Below are 17767 nucleotides of genomic sequence, written 5' to 3' on the forward strand. Positions count from 1 at the left end.
GGCCCAGTGAGGTTTTCACCAAATCCTTCCTTGCTCCTTGACTGTCACCATAAGATTTAATGACAACTAAGCAGCCATTATGCAGCAAAGCCATCACTTGACCAGGCTCCCTTTATGGCCAGTGGTGAGCAAGGGAAAGCAGGGTGAATGTTCAGAGCAGTAGATACTGCTTTGGTTCTGAGAGCTGTTTTCTGACAGGGCTGCAAGTTCCAGGCACAGGGTAAGAGGAGAACAGCCAGGGCCAGGCACTGCATGTGCTGGTACAGGAAGGTCACTTTACTATGGGTCTCTTACTTCTGCTCCACAGTGTCAGTTGTTTTTCTTAAGAGACACTAGCTAAACTCATGACTAACTTTATTTGGAAGAAAGAAGCACTGACCTTCCTCCTCATCTTTGCTGCTGTGTTCTGATTCCCCAAATGGATTTGCACGCCTGTAGAAGGAAGAATTAAATCTTTAATTACGGATTCTGGTCATCACCACAAACAGATGCTGCAATGCTTCATCTCGCCTAAATTAACACTGTTACACTGATGGATCACTGTCTCTGGCCATACCTGCCACCTCTGTTTTGGTCCAGAAATTCCATGGCAGGCAGTACGATATCAAATTGGATTGGTGTTCCAGGAGCAATAAGCTGTGTGGAGTCTTGAATGCCAGCCGATTCACTGGGAATTATTTTGTCATTTTCCATATTCTTCACAGTCTGGCTAAAGTGCAAATGTAAAAAAAATTATGTTTCTATCCATCACTGATGCTTTACCCTTGCTCTGGAAGGGAGACAAGATTATTCAAAAACCCAAAGCAGGACTTAATCACTATGCAGACATGTAAGATATTTTCCTATCTGCCTGTCACTGAAGACTCTAATATTTTTTTTTTTAACCTAATATTATTTAGGACAAAAGTAAACATTGGTATTTTAAACCTGAATGCAGATCAACTCTGAGCATAGGCTGACCTTCAGCAATAGGTGGCCATTTGTCTCCCTGCCCTGTCCAAATTCACAGTTGCCTTACCAGCAGAGACCTGGACTTGTATCTACACTTTTCAGTGACAATCCCAACATCTCCTTAAGACCTCTTGGCCCCAGGCTCAATTCAACTGCACACAGTCCCTGCTCCATGCAAGGGGGAACGTTACCTGGGATGCTGAACTTCATGTTTTTTTCCTAAGCTAGTAATGGGAGTCACTGCTTGCAGGGCTGTCTGATTTAATTTGATTGCAGCTGCCTATGAAAACAAGACAGAACATCTGTTTTAGACATGTAGTTTACCTTACCATCTGAAGAATAATGGGAGAGCAAGGAATGGACTGAAAGATGGAAAACAAGCTCCCACCTCTGGATTGTCAGTGAGATAGATCTGTCTGGAGATGTTGTTGATAGCACATATCCACTGTAAGGGAAAAATGAAACTGAAGTCTTCAAGCTCACTTGTATGCAAGAATAATAACATTAAGAAAATATTTTTACCTCCTCATATTCTTTCTTGCTTTCTGCTTGAAGAGTTATACCCCTAAAATATAAACACAGTGTATAAGTGCTAACAGTGGACACCAGGATTCTTTGACTCCAGTGTTTATAATATCACCAAACTCTACATCTATTAACCACCAAAGGAACAAGAATCATGAATAAGCTGCAGCTAAGACACCACATGTGCCATTCAGGCACTTGTGGGGGAGGATTGGAAGGAATATGCTTTTATTTTGGAAACACTCTTCTGGAAACCCAGAAAAGCTTACTACTATACCAAACAAGTTTTACAGGAAAGAGCATCTGAAGGGGTAGGTGTGACTGTCTGTCCTCAAACAAAACCTGTCTCATACGTTTTGCCTGTAGGAGTAGTGATCTGAAAGCAGTATCTTCTGTCTTCACAGTCCACAGCCATAACAGAGCAGTTATCCAGGTCCTGAATCAATCCTCCAGCTACTGCTCCCCTTGGCTGACACATCAAGTTGCCACCTTGAGTGAAGAAATAGAGTCTTTCCCAAGTTGTAGTCACCAGACCTGTTTTACTGATGAGAAGATGCAGTGATAAAGACTCGTAACTATTTAGAAGTAACTCCGAACAGGTATGAAACTGCAAACATATCCTGATGCTAATCAGAACTCTATGTTCACCCTGGCTTTTTTTTTTTAATGATGGGTCTCTGTTAAGAAGAAAAAGCAGCACCTGTTCCTAGCAGAGACTAATCCTTAATGAAAACCAAAAAATTTAATTAATTCCAAACGTCCTAGTTAAAAATCGTCTTTTCTAGTTAAGGCATAAAAGAGTACTGAGTAACTGACATGAAATACTATGAGCAATTTCAGCACAAAGAATCATAATATAAAAAAGTATCTACTGCAGTAGTATCTCAGATACTACTGATCATCTCTTACTTAGCTATAGAGTCCTATAATAGTGTAATCCAGATTTTGGAATACTGTGAGAAATTAACAGATGTACACTCACAAAGGAAAAAACTACTAGACAAACAAAATAATAAACTGATAATTAATCATTCCCATAAACAGAGTTATTATATGCCACCAATATATCTAACTCCTGTGGAAGTTTATGGAAAATTTTATATGTAAAATCTACAGAAGTAATTCTACATATGATATACATTCAAAGTTACAAACTTGCATTGTTCCTTAAGCTTTCATTTATGTAAAAGAGAATATTTATAAAAATATGTAGTAACTACAAAATATATATTTTTTTGTAAACATTGTGTCTTCCTTAAGATCTGGGAACAATCTTAACCCAGCCTCATCAGCTTCCAATTTTTAGCCACTTGAATGCAGGAAATTATTCCTGTAGGTAAATTCAAGCAGAAACAAAATTCTGTTTTCAGAAAAATAGTCTCAAATGCCTCTAATTTGGTCAAAGCTTCAAAAACACATTTCCCAAGGTGACAGAGGTACTTGGTGGATGAAAAGTAGAGCTACCAAACTGATTCAGGACCCTCAAACATCAATATCTGATGTTTATTACCTCCCCCCCAAAAATGTAGCCACTAAACAAACCAGCAGATAACAATAATATTCTTACTTTCTAAGATTAAGGTAGCCAGCCTTCTGGATGAGATTTCTATTGATGGCAGGTGAAGATACATCAGAATCTGGGGTGTAAACAGATTCATGAACTGCAATTAAGTCCTGCTGGGAAATTCTCATTTTTTCAGCTTCCGCATCCAGCTCTCCCTGTATGCTGGAAAATAAAGAACAAACAACAATACAAAAAGGCACGCAAAGCCATCATTAACCATTTATACCAGGATACAGGTAACATCTGTAAGCCAAAATGAACAAAAATACCATCTGAGTTTACCTTGGCGGGTAGTGCAAATATGAAATTTATTTTTTGAATAGACTTTATAGGAAATAGTGTTTTATAATACTGGAATGAGCACATGAGGAATGTTGTGTTGAGAAATAAGAGTTAAGTTTATTTTTTGAGAGACAGCTTCTAAAAGTAATGCTTCTATGAATTTACAGTGCTGAACACATACAGACATTGCCCTAGTATTGTGGCATAGTTCAAAGCAGGCTGTACTAGAGGATCTCTTGGCTTTCACAGAACTTTGTCTAATCCCTCCAAGTCTGTAACACACAGGAATTCCTGCCTTGACACCAACTAGTAACTGGTCATGGATTTTAATTAACTCAGAACAATACACTAACAAAAGCTGTAGCTCAAATCTCACTTCAGCTTCAATTTTTTGTTTATAATACTGTGTTCTGCTTTGGTGTGATTCAGAAAACATCAAATCTGAATTAAATTGGACCATATTTTGCAAGCTAATGCCTTTCCACTCCATCATTTGATATCAGAACAAGAATTATTTAAATTCTGTTTTTAAATACAGTGGAACTGCTGTCAGTTTTTACCTCAGTTTTATTTCAATGAATCTTTTAATCTCCGTTGCACTAAAAAATGCTTTTGACAAAGCCCCCCTGCCACCTTCATGCTTTCTGAGACTGTATTCCTCTTCCTAAGATGTGCTTCTCCCTTCTCTAAGGCAGGAAGAAAAGTGCTGACAATTCTGAAGTGATATGCATTTGTGGCAATTAGGCCAAGTGGTTACTGAGAACGTGTTAGTGTAGATTTACACCATTTGCAATATTCACTGTATAAATGAAAATGCTTTTAAATACCACTGAAATTCTGCAGCTGCACAATGGGTCACATCAGCTTGTTGTTCCAAAGGAACAAAGCTGACAAGTGGAAAGCTTTTAGCTTGACTAGCAAGCAGATCTGACTCACTGAGGCCTTGTGATCCCCAGCACTAAGGAAGGAGAGGAGTGGGCAGCACAGTTTTCAGTGGCTGTGCAAAGTGAAGTCATGAAACCCTGCCCTGTGTCAGTAATTTTTTGCTGCACAGTGCCATTCAGAATTTTACAAGCTTCTATCTTGGTTTTTCCAAAGACATCACGTTCCTTTACTAGTTACATTTGAGTTGTACTTTTTTACTGTGTGACAGATTTTAAACACAAAAACCAGATTCAGCAAAATAACTGAGCAGCCTATTTTTGTTTCCATTTACTACTGCACACTGTCCAGAACTCAAATCCATCCAACTGTGGAAAACAAGGGCTTATTCTATGGTGAGGATACAATGGCAGGATCCTCCCAGTGCCTGTAAGACACAAGTAAGATGCCTTAGACTTACTAAACAATAGACACTATTTCAATGGAATTTGAAATCTGTCCTCCAGTCTCCACAAATGCTGTACAGACTATATGGAGAGATTTATTTTACAAGTGAGTGTGCAAAGATATACAAGTATGAAAGTGCAGAAAGTAAAGAATCATTTAGTGAAATAATCTACTGTACAGAGCACTTGTTTGTAGCATGGTTCTCAAATTAACAAGTATGCATTATTTAAAGTGCCACCAGAGTGAGAATAAGTAATGATTTGGCTACAGGTTGATATGAAAGGAATGAAGCATTGAAGTCAAGGACTCAGTTGGGACTGTATTATCTTTGTGGTCCATCACAACCCCTTAACATATGCTCTCTCTATTATGATTACATTTCAAGTGTAAAGTTTATATTTACAGGAACTTAATTATAAAGAAACTCTTCACTACAAGTAGAAGATGTGGAGGGGAGGTGTAAGAAAAAATTATCACAAAATTAGGAGTACAAAAGCAGTTCATTGAAATTTAGGACTCAGCCAAAGCATGTTGAACTCAATGGACTAATACAGCCTACACTGGATGCAACCAATATGTTACCTAGGGTGAGGAATTTTGTTTGCCTTGTGTAGCTACATCACCAAACACTTTAGGCCTTAAATCCTTATTTGAGAGGTTAATGGATTATTGTTGCTGTATTATTACAGAAGACCCAGTAAATATAAATACCTATAATTCAGAAAGCACCTTAAGTCTATCATATTAATACTAGTAACCCATTTCTAGCCCAAATTGCATGCTTTTCTGTTCCTGAAGAGACACAGGGATGTAAGAAAGCATGTGAATGCTTTACAGTATATAGTTTCTGACTATACTGTAAAAAATACTCTCTTCAGTGTACAGACAGCATTTACTTTTCCATGTACAAACATTTCCTTTCAACATAATATGCCCAACAACACAATGTAAGCATGGAAGGAATCTAATTAGAAAGAAAAAGAGTATGGTATGTGCTGAAGGTTAGAGCACTACTGCTCAGACTCCAAGGGCATGACAAAAGCAAACAAAAGCACTAGGTTACCTCTGAACCATGTCTGAAACAGATGACAAAAAGCTGTCCATTCGTTTGGAAAACATCTCTGCTCCTTTCTTAAAGAAGTTGATCTGAAAAATACCAAGAAAAAGGGCACTGAAGGTTCTCTTGGCTTTGGCAGACAAGTAGCAGATTGTGGAAGTGTTAACAGTGCTCCCATTATGACTGGTACTTTTGGCGGGCGATCAAACACATGGGCAAAACAGCTGCGTTGCCTTTCTTGCTACTTCCCACTTTTGCAACTCTCCTCCCTTTCACACACAGATAAGCTGCTGGCTGCTGACAAGGTATGTTTCCAAAGAACTTGCTAAATGACTCAAATCAGGGAACAGGTAGCTTCTTCCACACTAGCACTGGGCAGGGCTGGGGCTCGTGGTGTTAGTAACTTCTGTGTGCAGTGCCACCCTATCAGAGGGAATGGGACACAGCTCATCCATTAGATTTAGCAGTCCAACCTGAACTACCAACTGCACCATAAAAGTTTTCAAAGTGCTGTAGCAAAGTCAGTCAGGGAAGCGTAGTTGTGCTTGCAGAAGCCTCCAAGGGCAATTTATTCTATCAGCTACAGTTTTACGATGGGTTTTGTTCTACTGAAGGAGCTAAAAAAGCTACTAGGGCCAAAGTGCACCTTTTGTGTCAGAAGATTAATTCTCTTAGCTGGTATGGCTCAGCGGGCACACAATAGGAGAAAAGCACTTGGTGGAGACTTGACCTTGTATTATCTGCTGCAGGGCACAGTCATCATTAGAGCCTACTGGCAACTGAGCGAAACACGGATACAGCTAGGATGTGTGTGCAATTAATTAGGGTAAACGCATAAAAATCAGTGATCTACTCTGCGAAGAGATGTAAAATCAAATTCTTGGATGTTAAGCAATTTATTAGCTATTTCATCCACTTTAACTTGTGATTTCACTCCCATTCTCTAACCTTGGGACCTAGGATTCCCAAGATTCAGATTTCTGTAACCATGGTGTAGACCACAGCCTCCCTTTACAAAGGACAGAAAGAATGTCCTTCTAAAGAATGATTCACCTATTCTATTTCTGAAGCCTGCTTCAGGAGGAAAGAGCTCTAAATTCCGCTGATGATAAATGTTGATGCCAGTTTTCAGTCAAATGAACCCTCTATTAAGCCACTGCTTCTTCCAAAAATTCCATTTGACCTACTCATTTGTCGGAAATGTGAAACTGCAGACACATGTTTGAGTAATTAATTAAGAAAATAAATATTTGTGCTGAAAGGCAGTTCACAATATTTAAGCATCAACATAAACTGGCTTCTGGTTATTCAGTCATTTCCATGACAACCTGAGACTTCCCTGTATAAAGCACTGAGATACAGCTGTTTTGCCAGATGAAGTACAGGGAAAGAAAGTTCTGTTTGGCTTCCAGTAAAGGAAACCAAAGCAGTTCTTACACTTAAGATACTTACAGCAGAGAATCAGTGTGAACTCCCATGGTGGGGAAAGTGACTGAATCCTCATTTACTACCTATTTTAAATGAGGCACGTGGGATGCAAAATGATATCATGATGATGAGCCACAATCCAACCTCAAACTGAGCACCACATCCAATTTTCTGCTTTTCATAGCCCAATTCTCATTTCCAAACACTTTCTTTCATCAAAATGAAAGACCCTTAAAATGGGTGACAGTGAGACTCAAGTGCTGTGATAATACTGGTTTGCTGATCCTCCTGATATCCTGGAGGGTCACACTATCAGACTTGAGAAACGCTCTATCAAATTGCTGTTAGAAGAAAAATTGGAAAAAGGATTTTCCAGCCTTATGCTCAATCCTCTTGACTGTTCTGTCCTTCCAGCTCTCCAGAGCATGCTCTGTTCCTCATCATGCACACTCCTCATCAGTATGCTGAACATTATGTGCCAGGAAGGGAACTGCTACATAGGAGAGTTTGTGCAGACTGAGTAAACAGTGGAAGTAAATGCTACTGCACTGATAGCTCAGCTGTGAAAAAACTAACCCAAGGCTGATTTTGCATAGAAGTGTATTGGATTTTCTTGTCATTAGTGTCTTTCCTGAATATCTAAACTATCAACTATCTGCCACAAACAAAATCTGTTGTTAGAATCTAGGCAAGCTGAATGCAAATCGTTTTCCCCCCACCATCACTGTAATTTGTCAGTTCTCAAAATAAATCCAGAACTACAATGTTTTACCTTTTCCCAGGAACATGTCTAAGTGATAACAGACACTTTACTGTCAATACCTGTCCTCGTGTATATCCTAGCATAGGTTCCATCATTGCCACTCTCTTCCTGTACTGCAGAGCATTCAGGGCACAGTAATATTGCAAGGATGAAAGGTGCTGCTTTCTTCTGGCATTTGCCACTTCTTTTGCCACTTCTGCCTTAAGCTGAACAAAAAATGATAGAGGTTGACAGTGTTACTGTGTATATGGATATATTTACTGATCATTTTCAAGTTATTTTTAAATCACTCTCATTACAGAACTTCTCCAGGTTAAAATGAAGGATGAGAAACAAAGAAAGGAAATCAAAAGCCCAAAGTAAGTACTTCAAACCCTTCCCTGTCACAATACTTATGAATTTGGGGAGCACCAGTGACTATAAACTATGTAACTACCACCACTAAATATCTGGACCAGATCTCTATGCAAGAAATTTATTTGCAGCTGAGATCACAACACAAGTCTGCAAATGCAGAATTCAGAGGTAAACAATTCACAGTATGCCACATCACATTGTGTTCCATAAAGCATTTCCTTTCAAGGACCATCCTGTAGAACGGATTCACTCTCAGGACAGGGCCAGCCATACACCTTTTGACAAAGGGATGTATTTTAGAATAGCAGTCCAGTGGGCAAAGAAGGAGGAATGTAGAGCAATCCCACGAAGAGAGTTATGTGCATTGTTCAGTGGAATGACAGTCTATACAGAGTATGGTTACAGGAAGGTACATGTGAAGAAATGGAATGCTTTAGGAACAGCAGACACAAGGCTTCATGGCAGTTCACAATGAATTATCCTCAGTGATACTGCATCACCACCTCAGCTGTACAACACTAGGCCTATACAAAGCTGTTTATAGTCACTTGGATTGCTTCTATCTGAAAAGCTCCCATGGATCTGAAGGGCTCTAGTTGAGCACAATATTTCATCACTTGCCTAACTTGGAGAAAACAGGTGCAACTGCTGAGTTGATGTTTAAAAGCTTTGTGTCTGCTTGGAAATGAAATCACAAGTATTCTTGAGCTACTGTGAATTTAAGCAATGAACTCTCCAAAGTTCACAATCAACAACAATACAGACAGAATGGCTGATGAAAACATTCTATTTTCCCTTTCACATTTGTTACCTTTTCATTTTCTTTCCTTTTCGGTAATCTGCTATACTTTGCCATGGACACGTCATGTTCTGTAGACAAGGAATATTATTGTTTTTTTAGAAATGTGATGTGTATGTGCACAGATTAAACATGTCTTCTTTGCTCTAACAGCTGCATATGAATAGAAAGAAACAAAACAGGGACACATACCATTGCTAGCAAGGCCAAAGAGATCCTTCAGTGTGCTTACTTCTGGAAAAGAGAAATCAAACATTCCAAGTAAAACCAGCTGTTATCACTTGGTTCAATTGAGACCATTTATGGCATATTTACTGCCCAAGTCACTCCAGCCCTTCCACAGCAGAAATGTATACATTATGCCTGTCCTGAAAATGCTAAACCAGATCAGCTGCTAGAGAAATGAATAGGCAGATAGATAATTAAGGGTGGAGTGAGTTTATTTTATTGAGCAAGTTGTCACTCTGAGAAAGATGCCTTATCTGCCAGCGTCATTTCTCCAAAGGAGCACCATTTCAGTATGTTTATTCTGACAAAAGGCCCACCACTATCATACAAGATCAGCAGCTCTGAACAACCTGAGAGTGCTTATGTGATACCAAGAAATTTAAGACTCATGGATGTATGAACTAAAACCTTACTGCTGTACATGACTTTTTCTCAGTGTGGAAAAGTTTTTGCTAAGCTGCTCTGTGCAAAGAAATCTGTATCTAACACACCTGACTGCTGGGTATGAAGCTTGCATTACAAACACTGGCTGTGAGATTCTGATCCAGATAGAGAGCAGACTAAACGGGCAACTTAACTTCACAAGTGTCAGGCACAAGCTACTCTTAGTGTCCCCACCAACATATGCTGCAACTGGAAAAACTCTCTCAAAAAAGCTACAAAGAAAGCACATTTATTAAGAACAGACATTATGCAACTGTGAAAATACCAAGGGGAAATTGTAGGATGCCATCATGGTCTCTGATTATTTTTAACACTCTTCTCATTAATCAGTTTCACTCCCATCATTTTTTTCCCCAGAATGCTTCATTATTAGTCAGATGTAGAAAGACAGAAGATTTTTCCACTTGTAACTAACTTGAATCTACAGGTTTCTACAATATTCTATGTATCAATGTAACAGGATCAAAAGTAAATACAGTAACACAGTTATTCTTCCTTGCTTCCTTGTTTAATCCCTCTATGAAACTCAAGAGTGGCCCAGTCTCAACTAAAAATGCTGTTCTACAGACTGCATCAGAAAAAGTGATGGATAGAATAATAAAAAAAAATTGACATTCAGGGAAGTTGAAGAACCTTTCATTTTTAGTCATGCAGCAACTGAAGCTTTGGTTGCAGGCTTGATATGCATTTTTGTATATTTTTTAATGAACAAGAAGGAAAAATCCATAACTATGGAAAAAGAATTACTATCTCTGAGGCCATATGAAAGAGGTGAAGAAGTTTTTATAGCATTAACATCTTACCATGCAAATTCTGCTTTAGATTTGACAGTATATGATAAACTAATTAAGGGTAGAGTGAGTTTATTTTATTGAGCAAGCTGTCACTCTGAGAAAGAAAAATGAATGGATTTGTTAACATAGGCACCTGGATGCATTCACAATTTCCCATCAGACACTAAGGAATTTAAAGTAGTCCTTATTTTGCTGTAGTTGTTTTGTCTCACATCAAAATGATGTCATGAAGGCCATAAGTGGGACTGCGACAAGTGAAATGAGCAGTGGGCTTTAAAAAAAAAAAGAGAAAAGAAAGGAAATGCTGCTGCAAAACCTCCAATTTCTGTTGCATAGGTAGGTAAGAGTGTCCTTGACCTTGAATATGAGCTTGTTTCTTTTGAAATTGCATCAAATGTTTGCGTTACTGCCTTGTTGTTTAAGCAATGAAATCCCAAATTGGTGAAATCAGGTAACTCAGAACTACCCTTGCATGCCAAGGATTTAAAGAGGACTGATGCCTTAAAAAGTAGGGAATATACTATTCTCTGAAGTTAAAACAACAGTCTTGCTTGTGCTTGTCAAACAGCCCCAAACTTCTGAAGTGGAATAAATACAGTTTGCAAGCTCAATGCATGGCTAAATTTCCCTTCTGGCAATTATAACATCATTGACTTCAGTGATATCACACTGGTGTAAAAGCACAGTGACCCAACAAAGAACAAAGCTATGTATTTTTAAACTTGCACCATATGGTGCATAAAATGTTATGTGGTGAACTTGAACTTGTTTTGTCTGAGTAGAAGCATGCACCTGTCAGTGAAATTCTGTAGCAGAAAAAAAAAACCAAACCCAAGAACTTTCCTGTGAATCATCAAAGAACAAATTAATACATGGTATTATGTCTCAGTTTATGATGAAATAACAAGAAGGAACATATAAGGAAAATCAAAACTTAGAATAAATGTTACCTGTGAGATCCTTTTCTCTAAATTGTATTATTGGGAGAACCATTGTATCTGCAAGCTGTTTTGCCAGTTCAGAATGAAGAATATTGAGCTGAAACAGAGAATTGTTCTAAGACACAATGTAGATAAAAACCCAGACCACAGAACATCAAAACACACCATCCATTTGTGCCCAGTGGATATAATGTACTTCGGTGTTTAAAATACATTTCTTAAAGTATCTGAGACAGATGGGGATGTCTCCCTAAATGCTTCATTCCTGCCTGGTATTTCCCAAGGATCCAAGAACTTTTCAGTTCCCACATAACGGATTAGGGCAATTCATTTGACTATTCTAATGCTTAACCCAACAGGATTTGAACTGTAATTATCCTTTATTAACCTGTTTTTGTTAAGTCTCAATGCCATGGAGTTACAGCCCCACCACCACAACTACAGTCTTCCCATGAACAAGGGTTAACCAGGACACAATCACAACAGGAGGCAACCACAATGAAAGGTCCCACTCAAATATTTTACCTCCACAGCAGTTTCCCACTGATGGTTTTGCAAGTGTTTCTACACTTCAGCACTCAGCTGTTTAAAAGCACCCATGTGACACAGTATAGGATGAAGGCAGGCAAGGCTTTCATGTCAACAGTGGCATGCTAAGAATATGAGATGGGTGCAGGTAGGACAGCTATCAATCACACTGCTGGAGCACCAGGAGGGTGATGAAGTGACATCCTGCCTGTTTGCTCTGTGTCCTGGATACCTCCAGGCAGCCTCATGCAAGTAAAGATGAAGTCAGGATTTCCCACAAGACAATACAACTCAATGCTGGTAGAACAGACAATTAAATAAGCACAAGGGGAAGTTAACACACAGAAAAGGAGGCCAAGGAATGGAACAAGTTCTTGTGAGGGAAAATGTGACTGACAGAAGAGAGCAGAGGCTTTCAGCTTTCTGCCCCCAAATGGCACCATTCTCAAACCTGGGAAGGAGAAAGCTCTTGCTTTGATCTATTTGGAGTTCACATAAGCAACTACAAAACTTGTGATAACAAATGCTCCTTTCTAGTATCCCAAGAACACATATGCAATAAGAAAAGCCTAAAAAAAAATAAATAAACCTTTGGGATTCCTCTCACTACATCCCTAGAGTTATCCACGGGCTCTAAAATTTTTAACTTACTTTTCGTCCCACAACCCTCTCTCCTCTCCTGAACAGCAGACCTCAGTACAGCCTTTTGCCTTCTTAATCAAAGTTGGAAGCAGACCAATGAGAACAGACTTTTCTGACGGCACAGCACTGCTCACAGCAGAAAGATTGCTGTGACAAATGAAACCTAAGCTAGAAGGACCTAGATACCAAGGCCATATTGAAATGTTCCATGGGCAGGTCTAACAAAAGCATTTGCAAACACTCCCAGTACTTAGCAGCAACCTCCAGGGTGTGGAGGTATTCACTGCACACAGCTTTACTGTCTTCACCACACAGTACTGCAGCCTTCCCCAGACATCTCTGGATTCTGCATGATCTCACAGCAACTAAACTGCAACTCTACCAATTCACAGCTACCTAGCATCCATACCTGGCAAGTTTTGGCTCAAACTGCAGTGTTTAAAGCTTAGAAATGTGTAACTTTAATATGGAATTAAATAAAAGATTGCCCCAGCCTAGATGACACATCCTTTTTTAGTCTCTTTTTAAGTTCCCTTAGGAAGTTCAGCTTTGCTCTGAGGATAGAATATGGGATGAAGCCACAGAAACATCTCTAACCATTATGGAAGGGTGGTATCAAACTTTATTATCCAGAATGAAATGATTCTAAAAGCCAGGCACAATCTAGCCTTGAGTGGGAATCAAAAGAAGAGACCCAAAAAACCCCCCACTAATATTGTGTATTGTAAAAAGAGAATATTAGCAATCAAATTACCTCATCCACAACTTTTGAAAAATAATGGAGGGTGGATATCACTTCTTCATCTCCTTTACCTAAGGCAAAATGCTGGAAATAGAAACACACATTTGGTCCATAAATCAGTAAAGATGAATACAAAATACATAAAATACAACACATGTTTTACTACAAAGCTAATGAATATTTCTACAAAATGCAACAAATTATAAAAATAAATATAAAAACAGAAACTCATTAATATACATTTTTTTACCCTGCACTTACTGTGTTAAATTAAGTGTTAATTCTTATTGTACTCATTCTTATTATACTAATTTTAAAGTCATAGAACTAGAGCAAACTGACTTGTATCTTCATAAATTTATAAATTCAGATTTTGTACCTTTTGGATTTTTTTTTTTTTTTTAAATTTGCTTGACTCTTTTCTTAAGATTCTTCTTTGCTTGGTTTTTTTCTTAAGATTCTCAGAAATTACCCAACTCACTTGAACATCCTGGGGAAATTCACAACTGCCTTCACATGAAACCAAGCAAAGCAAATGCACTGAGCACTTCACAAGTGATGAGGCAGAGAAGAAATCAAAGTCATGTGCTGAACATACCTGCTTTTCATAGGCAAGGAGCTGCTTTGAAAGCTGCTGTGTGGCAAGACACATTTCATTCTACAAACAAAAATGACATGTTAACAGAAATAATGAAAGGTTCCCTAGTGCTACTGTTAACACTACTTTGTTACCAGCTTCTTGACTGAATCTGACACTGCTTACACAAACATTCAGCTGTGTGCAAACAGCAAATCCCAAAATACCTGCACACGTGTCCTGCTTTCAGTTAGGATAGAGTTAATTTCTTCTCAGAAGCTGTTAGAGTGCTGTGTTTTGGATTCAGAGTGAGAATGGTGCTGATAACACACTGATGATTTGGATTTTTGTGAAGTTTCATTTATCCTAAGTAAAGGATTATTTTTTTCCTTTTTCTCAAGCTTGGCCAGTGAGAGGGCACTCAAAAGAAACTGGGAGGGAGCACAGCTGGGAGAGATAACCCAAAAGACCAAAGGGATATTCCACACCATGGACCATTGTGCCCAGTAAATAAATTAGGACAAGTATCTTAAAGGAAAACCAGTCTGGGTTTAAGAAGGGAGCTCTTGTATCAATTAGTGGGTGGTGAAAAATTGCAATGCACATCACTTTTTTTCCTTTTTATTATCATTATTGTAATTTACCATTATTATTGTATTTTGCTTTATTTTCAATTATTAAACTTCTTTTATCTCAAAATACAAGTTTTACTTTGATTCTCCTCCCCATTCCCCTGAGTGAGTGGGACAGAAATGGGGTTGAGCAAGCCCCAGAAATAGGACTACCAGAACTTCCAGCTGAGCTTAAACCATGACAACAGAGAAGCAGAAGTAAGAGGTACATAATTCAGATCTATAGTTTAACTACTTTGAATAGAGCTAAGATCTGGGGAGTTTGGTTTGAGGCTTGGGTTTCCCCCACCACAAGAAAATAACAAAAACTAGAACAACCTCAAACACATAGGCTGCCATACCAGCACAAGAATGTTTCATACATAATCATTTTCCCCCAAAATCTACATCAATAAGGTGAACCAGCAGATGTGCCTCCATAATGAAGTCATGCTCAGGGAATGTACCAATGTCCTGTAAGTGGCTACAGGAGCACAAACCAGCACATCTCTCTCCTTCTGAAAGTACACACGCATCTAAGTTGTGCTTACACCAGGTAAGATTTGTAGGGAAGGTATATAATTTTACCTGGGAGCTGGAAAAACCAGACAAGCACTTGGATATATCTATCTTTAATCAATGTATTCCTAACACTAGCATATCAACTGCTCTGTCCCTGATTTGTCAACAAGGACTTACAACAAGAATAAAAGCAAAAAGGGAAGGGGGTAACTGACATTGGTCTTAACCCCTATCAGATCCTTCTCATGCTCAGAAATGCAAAAAACTAGTAACTTTAAACCTTAAAAAACTATTCCTGTCTCCAGATATATAAGGCCATAGAGAGTCTGTAAAACTAGGAACAAATCTCTGAACCCTTTATACTAGGGCTGACACAGAAAACCATTAAAACTGGGACAGAGCTTGTGTGCTCTCTTATTGTCCCTTGTCATTTTGAGCAAGCAGAGCCCAGCACAGAGAACTATCTGGGCCAGAGACCCTGAAACACCCTTTGCTTTGGCCTGCTGCCACCTGTGACATACTGCATTACAGCCTGGTGCTTATGCACCGCCTTGGCGTGCCAGGACTTCATATGGGCAGCAGGGCCCAACATTCAGTCAGTGTTCAAGTGTGCCCAAGTGCTCAGGGAAATAAAAAAAGTCAAACCAAAGCAGCCACAGCCTAGGTACCAGCAACTGCATGTGAGCACATGACAGGAAAAGTTGAATGAGATAATTTTGACCATCTTAAAACCGTGGTGGTAACACTCAGAGGCGGGAGGAGATGGCACAGCAGAGGCCTTCTGAGGTACCAACAGGAGTTCAGAGCTGAGAGAATGTGGGCCCATGCTTGGATCATCCACACCCCATGACTATTCTCACTTCACAGTGATGGATTAGTCTTATTTTTTATCTCAGCCCAATTAGTAATAAGGACCACACTTTCACACAACAATAATGCCAATGATTCCTGTAAGATTTGCAGGTTGATTATGCAGATTATTTTCCTTTACACAAATACTTGGTATTTAAGCATTTCCCAAGGCAGAGGATGGAAAAGGATGTTCTGCCTTATAATGAAAAAAACCAAATCCTATTAAGGGGTCAGACATGGATAGGAATGAGCCTAAATTATATGTCCCCAAGCAGTAAGAACACCAGAGAGACTTTGCCACCTTCGAAGTGGAAGCTAGCAAGCAATGAGTTTATGACAGGGAGGACAGGACTCCCTGCAAGTATACAGAAGACATTAAAAGGGTTTGTTTGTATGCGTCTGGGAGAAAATTATTACAAAAAGAAGCAGAGGTTCTCAGACCTGGCATCTTTTTCATAAACACAACCTCAAAGATGGTGTTCTTGCAGCTCTTACCCAGCTCTAAGTCCTCACACAGGTACTGTGATGCTAACTGAAAGCTGTACAGCTGGATCAGGGTGAGAGAACTCTTCTGAAATAAATCAAGTGTCAGAAACAGACCTCTTTTCCCTGTTTGTTTCAATTTACTTATTCCTGCAAACTCTGCAGTTTTGTGACCTGCTCTGCATCCAGATAATACATGCTTCTGGCTTAAATTTCCTAAACTAAAAGAAGCTTCAGAATAATGGGCTGATAAAAAAAACAACCAACCAAAATCCCTAACCCATAAAGAACCCTGGCCAAAGACATCCTGTTCCTTTGTGTCCACCATCCACAAGGCTTCTGCCAGTTTGGTTTTTAGACTCAATCCTCAATTTCCTCACTTAATATTCAAAGGGCATCACTACTCATGTGTGTGGGTAAGTTTGAAGATGGGCAGTGTAAAGAGATGCGTGGAATAAGCATTTTATAGGGATCATCACTCCCTAGGAGTGATCTCCAGTATGTGACAGGACAATGGCAGAATACATAAACCCCGAGGATCTCAAAGGGATGTAAATTAACAACACCTTACCAAGTACACAATCAGGTGACAACAGTCAATTACCGACCTCAAGCAGACATTCATAGCCTACTACTCCAGAAACAGAACAAATTGAGAGATGTGCCTGACACAAAACTTACTTGGGGATTTTAGGCTGATTTGGGGACAACAGTTCCATGTATTACTCACAACCCACTACTGCCAGCTGGTCATATTTTTCATTTATTGGCTCAGTTCTATGTGTCAGAACACCACAAACTTGTTACTCAATCCTCAATCCCTACCCATGTGGAAAAATGAATCCTGGGTCCTTCATCCTCCCTCCCAACACCTGCTAGACTTAGTTCCCATTCCATTAGAGGTACAAAATCATTAACTGTATCATTTGGGAGAAAAAAAAAACCCCAAACAAAAATCAAAACAAAACACACCCCAAAACTGTAAACAAATCAAGTTAAGCTAGCAAGTTGAAACACCGTCCATTGCATAAGGAACAGGAAGCAGGCAAAGTGCTCTGCTGACCTAGTGGTAATACTGCATTGCTAAGCATACTAATCTGGGAAAGTTTGGTTTAATCCCCCTCCCATTTCTTCCTAATCAGCCTTCTCCCCTCCCCCTGCCCTGATGCCATTCAGTTCCAAGACTTAGAAGTTATTTGCATTGCTTCAATTGACAGATCCACTAAATCCAGGCAAATTATTTTAACAGGTTTTAATCTATTTCCAAGGCATTTTCCCATGGATACAGCAACACTGATGTCCTTTGTCCTGAAGTGACTGCAATTCAATACACCACAGAAAAAGAAAA

General features: G+C 39.1%; 2 protein-coding genes across 3 annotated transcripts in view; one reads left to right on the top strand and one right to left on the bottom strand.

The window, feature by feature from the left end:
• WASHC4 (WASH complex subunit 4) overlaps positions 1–10449 on the top strand; it is a 54155-nt gene extending 43706 nt beyond the window's left edge. Inside the window, exons 34-35 of the transcript XR_015286339.1 lie at positions 8201–8258; positions 9209–10449. The gene's annotated coding sequence lies outside the window, so the exon portion shown is untranslated. The remainder of the gene's footprint in view (positions 1–8200; positions 8259–9208) is intronic.
• The window catches only part of APPL2 (adaptor protein, phosphotyrosine interacting with PH domain and leucine zipper 2), a 33344-nt gene that overhangs the window by 4443 nt on the left and 11134 nt on the right, over positions 1–17767 (bottom strand). For both annotated transcript variants that reach the window (XM_086887189.1, XM_086887188.1), the window contains exons 3-16: positions 13973–14032; positions 13387–13458; positions 11472–11559; positions 9248–9289; positions 9068–9126; positions 7959–8105; positions 5715–5797; positions 3044–3202; positions 1830–2018; positions 1474–1516; positions 1340–1396; positions 1143–1231; positions 557–709; positions 380–432 (exon numbers count right to left, since the gene is read on the bottom strand). In XM_086887189.1, coding sequence (XP_086743315.1) covers positions 380–432; positions 557–709; positions 1143–1231; positions 1340–1396; positions 1474–1516; positions 1830–2018; positions 3044–3202; positions 5715–5797; positions 7959–8105; positions 9068–9126; positions 9248–9289; positions 11472–11559; positions 13387–13458; positions 13973–14032 — 1294 coding nt within the window. The remainder of the gene's footprint in view (positions 1–379; positions 433–556; positions 710–1142; positions 1232–1339; positions 1397–1473; positions 1517–1829; positions 2019–3043; positions 3203–5714; positions 5798–7958; positions 8106–9067; positions 9127–9247; positions 9290–11471; positions 11560–13386; positions 13459–13972; positions 14033–17767) is intronic.

Source organism: Cyanistes caeruleus, chromosome 4, assembly GCF_971803275.1.
Source record: "Cyanistes caeruleus chromosome 4, bCyaCae1.hap1.1, whole genome shotgun sequence".
Taxonomy (NCBI): domain Eukaryota; kingdom Metazoa; phylum Chordata; class Aves; order Passeriformes; family Paridae; genus Cyanistes; species Cyanistes caeruleus.